Genomic DNA, 9,703 nt, shown 5'->3' on the forward strand with positions numbered 1-9,703 from the left:
ATGTGAGTAGTGTGAGTACTGCACACCAGGGTAGACCGCATTCTGAGCATTACATTATTCTCCCTCTCTCTGTCCTATTTTCACAGGCAAGCAAGATAATTAAGTTACACTGGAATTAATGTTTTCATGTGAAAACCGATATTTCTCAAGTTGATGTTAATTATGGGTCGGAAGTAAAATGTAGGCTAACTCCTGGGTACACTGCTGAGATAAAACATAAGAAAATACGTATTCATGTTTTCAGAATGTTGTATGTGTCATATTTATGAAATGTAATGAGAAAAATACCTTATTTCACTGTTTAAAAAAATATTTGATTTACATGACTACTGAATCCAATATCAAAAACATGATACGATGGTGTAAATTTGACTGAAATTATGTAAATTGTTCACTGTAAATAAAATACTTAAATAAAATAACATAAACATGTTTTTTTACAGCTGAATTTTTTTTTTTTTTTTTTTTAAACATTAACACAATTGACAATCAAGATGCCATCCTGTAAATTCTGTAGTAGCTCATGAAACCATTTTGTAACTTTCACTGAAAAACAGAAGCACCTGTTTAACACAAGCAGAGTGCTACTCATTTCCTGTCAAAGTCAAGCTTGTCTACAACAAACACAAACTGAAACCTTGAGAGTTTGTTGCTCTCTTTCAGAGTCAGAATAAGAGAATCACGAGAATGCATAATAGTCAAATGCTTTCCGATAAAAAAAATTAAACGATGGGGGTGTTTTTTATGGTAAAATGAGAGTCCCTAAAAAAAAAACGTATTTGCCACAAATACTGATTGTGTCCCCTTTTTAATCTCTGAGATTGGTTCTAATACACCACTCCATTCACTCATAGCAAAACCAGAGGCCTTTCAAAGAACAACGGTCTCAACTGAAACTTGAGCCACTTCCATCTCTATTGGTGGTTAGTGGTCTTGCAATCCTTGTTAATTCTCCAATCAACATCTACAAATCAGTATGTCCCTCTACTGGGTAGGCCTCCATTGAAATAGGCCTATAGCGAATAATCTACACATCCGAATACGGTCATACGTGTATAACACCGAATTGAGGGAGAGGAAGAGAGAGAAAGAGGACAACAGAAAGACAAAGAATGAATGAAAGAGTGAGAGGAAGAGAGAGAACACAAAGAGACAGAATGATACGTTTTTTTAGATAAGTGAAAGTATGTGGCCAGTACCTGCAGTGAATTGAGAAAGATGAAGATGTAGGCCATGACTATGGAGAAGGGCACCAGGACGCCACAGAGCCAGGTCAGGCCCAGGATTGGCAGTAGCACCAGCACCGCTTTCACTGCAGCCCTGAGAGAAAGCAACCACAAGCCAATCGACACAAATTGAAGGACTGGGCACCATGCTAGTAGACAGTTTCCCCATTACCCACCCTATCCAGGCACCTCACACTGAAACTCCCCGTCCATTCTGGATCGGATCAGTGCGCAACGCTATGGGCTTGGTTGGACGTGGTTGGCTCCCTACTGGGCCAAATAGGGCAGGTTGGCAGGAGGGTCGACCCAAGCACAACAGGGGCGGCTGGTTAGTCTCATATTGTGACAATTTCCACACTAAATCGCTCCCTAATTCTGTTTAGGATGAAATTACCTTCCAGTTCAGGTGACCGCTAAACCGCACCAGCTGTGGGGCTGGCGAGGGCTCTAGTTTATTCAGCGGAGGAATGTGTTTAAGTTTCCACTCTGGCTGCCATCGGGCTGGCCCGGCTGACGCTCAACACCAACATTGATATTCCTCCTCCACAGAGTTGTTATTGTGACCAGCGCAGCTGAATTGCAGGAAAAACATTTACACGTTGAAATGATTTCCACTGATAGATTGTAAACAGCACTTCAGTGAATGAATAATTCCACTCAAATTTCACACACTGTATCCTATACAAAGGGAAAAGGAAACAACAAAGGGAAATACCAACACACCATACACTTTACTCTACCTCACCTCTTGCAGTTTAGTTCAAATCTTGCAAACGCAGTTAATACACTGAGTATATCAAACATTAGGAACACCGTGCTAATATTGAGTTGCACCCCCGCCCCTTTTGCCCTCAGAACAGCCTCAATTCGTCAGGGAATTGGACTCTACAAGGTGTTGAAAGCGTTCCACAGGGATACTGGTCCATTTTGACTCCAATGCTTCCCACTATTGTGTCAAGTTGGCTGGATGTCCTTGTTTTTGATACACACAGGAAACTGTTGAGCGCCTTGAACCTACTACCATACCCCGTTCAAAGGCACTTACATCTTTTGTCTTGCCCATTCACCTTCTGAATGGCACACATACACAATCCATGTTTCAATTGTCTCCTCCCCTTTATCTACACTGATTGAAGTGGATTTAACAAGTGACATCAATAAGGGATTATAGCTTTCACCTGGTCAGTCCATGTCATGGAAAGAGCAGATGTCCATAATGTTTTGTAAGACAAAAAAAATGCAGGGAGGCATCATATACATAGAGTTATTTGCATAAGAGATTATAATGCCTCATACATGCTTATAACAAGTAATAAAGTATTATACCTGCTGGCTTTATGCACAATGTTAAAAACTAATTCTAACCAGATTACAAAACCAACCTCAAACCATGGAACTTCTGCAAAGACATAGAACAACTACATTAGTATTGTCTACCACCTAGTAGTAGTCCATTCCAGTGGCGGTGACTGTAATGAAAGTACGCCCCTGTGTGGCGCATACCTGATCTGCTCGTAGGCCTGCTCCACAGGACTAATATCCATTGCCAGCATGACGGACCTCCTCTTGGCTGTGGAGATGGTGATGACCACCACCCGCATCAGAACCATGATATTCACCTGATGAGAGGACACACACACACTGTCGGTTAGACAGAGACATACAATATATTCACATACATTTCGACAGTGTAAACGCAGTACATAATTGGTTAGAACGTGCAAGTCATGTGAGAGGTCACTGTTTGTATTCAGAAGGCCTACTGTATCTAAGACATTGTTTTGTCATCTGTTAGAGTTAAATTAGTCGAATTTTGGGGGGGGGTAATAATTAGGGCTGGCAAACGATAAAAACATTAAACATTGCGTTAACTCGCAGGATTTTCTCAAAGTGAGCTATAATTCAAGATTTTTCATGACGACTTCTTGATTTTGTCTAATGTAACGGTTAGCAAAATTAGGTCAATTGAGAAAGAACAATTTATTTAACCTTAATGTCAACTTGTTTTTACATGGCATTGTAGATTTTAGCTGCATAGATTATGTATTTGGGATGTTTTCGGTGTATTTTCAATGCTTTCAGACAATGCAATGCGAGCAAAAAAAATGTGTGTGTGTACACGTGTTCTCACCATAATTATGAAAATGACAGGGCCTGCGAAGCCCCAGATGACCCCGTTCTGCACACTGAGCCAACAGTGGCCATCAGCAGAGTACTTCCCTGAGGCAGAGGCCAGGGTGATGGTGACTATCAGCACTGGCAGACCTGGTAGGGAGGGAGGGAATGAGAGCTAGAGCAAGAGAGATCAGTTCTTCCTGTGTGTGTGTGTGTGTGTGTGTGTGTATATTTTCTGTATGTGTGTGTTTGTGTATGTACAGTCAGGTACATCATTATTTGCTCTATAAAATAAATAATACAAACACTGAGCTATATTGTATGCTAAAACAAATGGGAAATTATATTATTTTAAACTATTACAATTGCTCAGAGAAAGATATTTTGTTTAACAAGTAAAATCTCAAACGATGGGGGTCAAAATTATTTGCACCCGTTTTTAATACTCCTGCACCCTCCCCTTGCGAGGATAATGGCACAGACTTTTTCATGAGATTGGAGAACACGTTGGGAGGGATCTTAGACTATTCCTCCATACAGAATCTTTCCAGATCCTTGATATCCTTCGTCTGCACTTATGGACTGCCCTCTTCAATTCAAGGACATTTTAGCCAAACACCTGGTTGCCTCTGCCAGGAGGCTGACACATGGCCACAAGTGGATTTTCCAGCAAGACAATAACCCCAAGTATTAATCAAAATCCACAAGGAAATGGTTAATTTACCACAAAATCAACATTCAGTCTCCGGACTTGAACCCCATTGAAAACCTGTGGTTTAAACTGAAGAGGGCAGTCCATAACAGCAGATGAAGGATAGGAAGAATCTGGAAAGAAATATATATTTCTCAGAGAAATTGTGTTAGTATAAAATAATATAATTTCCCCATACAATATAGCTCAGTATTTGTATAATTTATTTTATACAGTCTTTTTTGCTCATATTTATCAAGGGTACCAATAATTATGGAACTGACTGTACAGTATATGTACAGTGTATGTGTACAGTATGTCTGCTGGGGAGAATGGGATATGGAAAAGACATTGTTGCTCAATGGACGAATAAGAGTAATCTTCTTCTCTCTTGTTCTTCTGTGTCATACCCCAGCCAATGAGGTAGTAGTACTTCATGTGTTGGTCCTCGCTCAGGTTGACCGCCACCACTTTGCTCCAGAGAAGCAGTCCTTCCACCAGCATCCAGCTGAAGGCAGCCATGAAGAAAAGGTGCAGCAGGGCCGCCACCAGGGTGCAGGCCACCTGACAGGGTCAAGGGTCAGATAAACAACACGGCAAACCAATACGCTTTGTAAGAGGATACGTCACAAAATGTGGAGCCACCCTATCCGTTTCAGAGGTAGCGGTTTCCTAGCAAAGAGAGGTGCCGTAGCTAACTGACTGTAACGTTAATTATTTTGCACCACAGTTAGCCAAGATGGTTAGCCTACCTTGTTGTTGACAGCTGAGCCACTGCAGAGAAGGACTATCTGGGCACAGGTTAGCGCAATGAACAGGTTCCTGTGGATAGACGTCCTATCCGATTTGGGAATGCTGGACAGAATCAAAAGATTTAGTGTTGAAAACATTTATATTTTAACAGGACGGCATAACAATAAAACCCCAATCAACTATCTTTGCAATAATTACACATTTCACATGTATACTTTCAAAATGTCTGAGAAAGAAAGTAATAGCAGCAATAGAATGGCTTTAAAGGCTCACTCTGTGATTTCTCCAACCACATCCACAGCTTTATAGCAAACCAAGTGTGGGTCTGTCATTTTGTTGTTATTCAAATGAAGTAGGGGCGAATAACCAGCCATCTCTTGTTTTCATCTGTGTGCCATCGGGTGTGTCTGGGATGATTTAGGTGTGACTGGCTCATAAATCTCCTTGTCTAGTAGCCTATTCCCGCTATTCCCAACAACAGCCGATTGACCAATCGGCTATTCCAAATCCCATGCTGATTTGGATCTCCATTGATGAGTTAATTTGCTGCCCTTTAATGCCACCATAAACCTTCAGTGTGTGCTCACACACAGACACTACTAATAACTAGATTAGCACTGTTAAATACTTCTAAAAACAAAGCATCAGTGATGACTAGGCAGGATTCCGACCATATAAATATAATTACTAGAAGGGACAAAGTCCTTGAGATCATGACAATTTTACTTGAAACAAATGACATTGACTTGAATGGGAAATCCCATTCTAGTAATTGTATCTCTATGATTCCAATGGTATGTTGTTGGCTGGTTTTACCAGGGTTGGGGTCGATTCCATTTCAATTCAGACAACTCTTCATTGGAAATAATGAGAAAGTTGTTCAATGAATCTCCTGAATTTAATAAATTCAAATGGAGTTAGAAGCCCGAACTCTGGATGTGGCAACTTACTGTTGAGAAGTTCTGCTGTTAAATCAGGTTTAATTGTGAATGTAGCTACTGATGGATTGCTTTTAATGGGGCTTGCTTACAATGTTTGTTTTCTCTTACTGTCTTTAAGTAAATGTTGTTTGCTTTTGCATGGCTAAAATATCATATTCCAGTGAGTGCTGACTAAGAAATGGGCCATGCTGGCTTTGGAGGATGAAGCTAAGTTAGAGACCAAATGTCTCCAATGAGGCCATGTCAAATTCTTCCCAGTTTCACAGTGGTGGTGTTTTTTCTAAAGTAGCAGCTAGGCGACTGGCTAATAAAACACTCACTCCAGCACGGTGAACAGCATCAAGGTCACCACCAGCGCGCACAGAGAGGCCCCAGAGCCGATAAACGTCAGCTTCGTCAAAATATCCTCCTCCTCCTGAGTCCACTGGGGAGAGAAAGGGAGAAAAGCACACACACGCATACACACAGTAGGACAAGCCAGTCAAAACACAGTCAACACACAAGTCTTGTTATCATCCACTGAGTACTGATCACTAGGAACGAGTCTATATTATAGCTGATTAACTCCTACATGGCCTGAGGCCTATGGTTCTCCATACTAACAGTGACATCTACTGGGCAATGTGGCACAATACGAGTTTGCAACAGTCTGATGGCAATAAGTGCAAGTGACTGACATTAGATGAGCTTGATTTGAGGAATACTTGACACAACAAATAATACCCTACTAAGCAGAGCAGAGCTGAACTAAGCTGGCCTGGCTACAAATCCACCAGTTGCTGGAGTTGTGCGTGCATGCATGCATGCGTGTGTGTGCATGTGTACAAAATTCTTTGATGAGATATCAGAACTGAAACATAACACTACCACAAAGTGTGCAAAGCTCTCATCAAGGAAAAGGGTGGCTACTTTGAAGAATCTCAAATATAAAATATGTTTTGATTTGTTTAACAGTTTTTTGTTTACTACATGATTCCATATGTGTTATTTCATAGTTTTTACGTATTCACTATTATTCTACAATGTAGAAAATAGTAAAAATAAAGAAAAACCCTTGAATGAGTAGGTGTGTCCAAACTTTTGACTGATACTGTAGTGTATGTTGTTGCTTTGACAAAGTCTTTCTGAAGATTATTATTTATACTGAACAAAAATATAAATGCAACACGCAACAATTTCAAAGATTTTCCAGAGTTACAGTTCATATATTGAAATCAGTCCATTTAAATAAATAAATTAGTGCCCAATCTATGGATTTCACATGATTGGGCAGGGGTGCAGCCATGGTTGGGCATAGGTCCACCCACTTGGCAGCCAGGCCCACCCACTGGGGAGCCAGGCCCAGCCAATCAGAATTAGTTTTTCCCCACAAAAGGGCTTTATTACAGAGAGAAATACTCCTCAGCACCTCCTCTCCACCCACCCTCAGACGATTCCACAAGTGAAGAAGCCGGATATGGAGGTCCTGGGCTGGCGTGGCTACACGTGGTTTGTGGTTTTGAGGCCGCTTGGACGTACAGCCAAATTCCCTAACACTACGTTGGAGGCAGTTTATGATATTAAAATGAACATTCAAATATCTGGCAACAGCTCTGGTGGACATTCCTGCAGTCAGCATGCCAATTGCACGCTCTCTCAAAACTTCTAACATTTTTGGCATTGTGTTGTTCGACAAAACAGCACATTTTAAAGTGGCCTTTTATTGTACCCAGCACAAGGTGCAACTGTGTAATGATCATGCTGTTTAACCAGCTTCTTGATATACCACACCTGTCAGGTGGATGGATTATTTTGGCAAAGGAGAAATGCTCACTAACAAGGATATAAACAAAATTTGAGAGAAATATTTGAGAGAAATAAGCTTTCTTGTACGTATGAAACATTTCTGGGATTTTTTATTTCAGCTCATGAAACATGGGACCAACACTTTACATGTTACGTTTATATTTTTGTTCAGTGTATTTGATGTGATTAGGGATTAATTTCAAGAGAACAAAAAAAAAGTCAACCCTGTTACATAAACTGAACTGAAACTGTTCCTTTTAAAATATATTTTTTCTAAAGAAACATTGAACATCTAGTAGTCAAATCACAGTGTAAAAACAGGTGAGCTGGTTCTACTCTTTTTGACAGTTTTCTGGTGTTTTGTGGTGGAAAACTGAGTGGGTTGAGCGTAACACATCAACCCTATTACCCATAGATCGACAGGCTAGAAATGTTTTAACAATAACAAAAATAATGTGAAGCTTGCATTCAATTGCCCTTCCCTGATTCACACAACAAGCTTCCATTCTGCCTGTCAAAAGGGGATTTATGGCTGATTTAAGATGAAATCGTCAACACTGTTACGGTCAATATTGTTACGGTCAACCCTGTTATTTTATTTATTTTATGTTATTTATTTTACCATCTTGAGATGGTAAAACATGTTTTTTATAAAGTTGAACGTACTCTTTTTGCCAGAATGTTAAAATATTTTTTTTTCCTCACCAAGTTACACTACTCAAATGGCATGTAATTGGTGGAACAACCATGCTATTCATTACCTTGGACTCCATGTAATTCATCAGGACGGCGAAGTTGGTGGTGTGGTTACAATAGCAGGAAGTGACATCAGAGCTCGTGTGAGTCACCCTGCAACCTTCGCTGGACCAGCCGTTGGAATTCCCAATCCTGTGGCACAAAAACCCAGAAATCAATATGACACAAACACGCACGCACACACACATACATACATATAAAACACTACGCAACGTTATGTTATGACTTATCGCTACTGACATGTACTCTAGGGACGTCTGATTTAGCTGCACTGTGTGGTCATACTTACATTAGGGTGAAATTCCAAAACACGCAAACAGGCGTGACTCGCTGCGAATACTCCACCTAGAACAAGAAACAGATGTTTCTCACCCTCTTTCTCTCTCAGTCTCTCTCCTCGCACCCTTCGACAGGACGCGCCAAAAGCAACACGGAATCGGGCCAGGGAACTTACTAGAAAGACCTGGGCCAACTCTTTACTTTGTGAATAGATGTCAAATCAAAGACACGTACTGTATTGTAGAGTTTCTATAACAATGTTATGTTTCCCTCAACCATTACTTCACCCTGTTCCCAACCACCTCCAACCACTGTAAAAATGACCATGATTGGTTTGAATTGCACCATTTGTTAGTGAAACCCAAAGATTCTGGGGTTCTTGAGAATCTGGCAACCCCGCCTAAGAAAAACTGTAGGAGGAGAACCACCCACTAGACACAATATATACACATCAACGTTACACCACACACCCATACTTAAGCTCTTACAAAATCGGAACATATTGTACGGATTGGAATTCGTTACATCCTAAGAATTGCAGGAAATATTTATTTTTTTGCAGGACATAACATTTCACACTACTGAGCCGAACCAAGCCAAGCCGCACTGGCTGGCCTGGTTACTCATCACCATAGTTGCTGGAACAGAGCTGGAAAGGACAATGTGAAATGAAAATATCCAAGCCAGTAAGTACTCTATGGTTCAGGTTGGCCCTATAGTGTGAATCAGCATGCAGGCAGTAGTCTAGTGTGTAGCAGTGGGCTTTATCCCCTTCATATATAGTAATGTGTATGTCCCAAATGGCAACCTATTCCCTATAGAGCAGTACTTTTGACATGGGCACATAGGACTATAAAGGTGCACTATAAAATAAATAGGGTGCCATTTGGGATACGGGATACAGACATTGATCTTACCACGTGCGAGGAGGACAAAGTATAGTGGATGGCCACTGGGATGTTCTGGGCCTTGGAGGGGTCTCGAACCGTGGCTGAGATGACTGCAGTGGCCAGGCGACCAGGGAGGACACTGCGGGGAGCAATAATAGAGTAGATGTTACCTTTAGGCCTTTCCTTTCATGTGAGCTTGTTGGCAACCAAAATCAGATCTTATCCGATTAAGATCAGATCTTATCCGATTAAGATCAGACTACCTGA

The 9,703-nt window shown here is 40.9% G+C and overlaps 1 protein-coding gene across 1 annotated transcript; it reads right to left on the reverse strand.

The window, feature by feature from the left end:
* Positions 1-700: 700 nt before the first annotated feature.
* LOC120055126 (adhesion G-protein coupled receptor D2-like) lies at positions 701-9,179 on the reverse strand. Its single transcript, XM_039003054.1, has 8 exons — positions 9,139-9,179; positions 8,273-8,399; positions 6,047-6,150; positions 4,785-4,887; positions 4,443-4,596; positions 3,358-3,491; positions 2,730-2,845; positions 701-1,320 (listed from the first exon to the last, which is right to left on the reverse strand). The coding sequence occupies exons 1-8, from the start codon at positions 9,177-9,179 to the stop codon at positions 1,014-1,016; spliced, it is 1,086 nt and encodes a 361-aa protein (XP_038858982.1). The 3' UTR covers positions 701-1,013.
* Positions 9,180-9,703: the final 524 nt, after the last annotated feature.

The sequence above is a fragment of the Salvelinus namaycush genome, chromosome 10 (assembly GCF_016432855.1).
Source record: "Salvelinus namaycush isolate Seneca chromosome 10, SaNama_1.0, whole genome shotgun sequence".
NCBI lineage: Eukaryota > Metazoa > Chordata > Actinopteri > Salmoniformes > Salmonidae > Salvelinus > Salvelinus namaycush.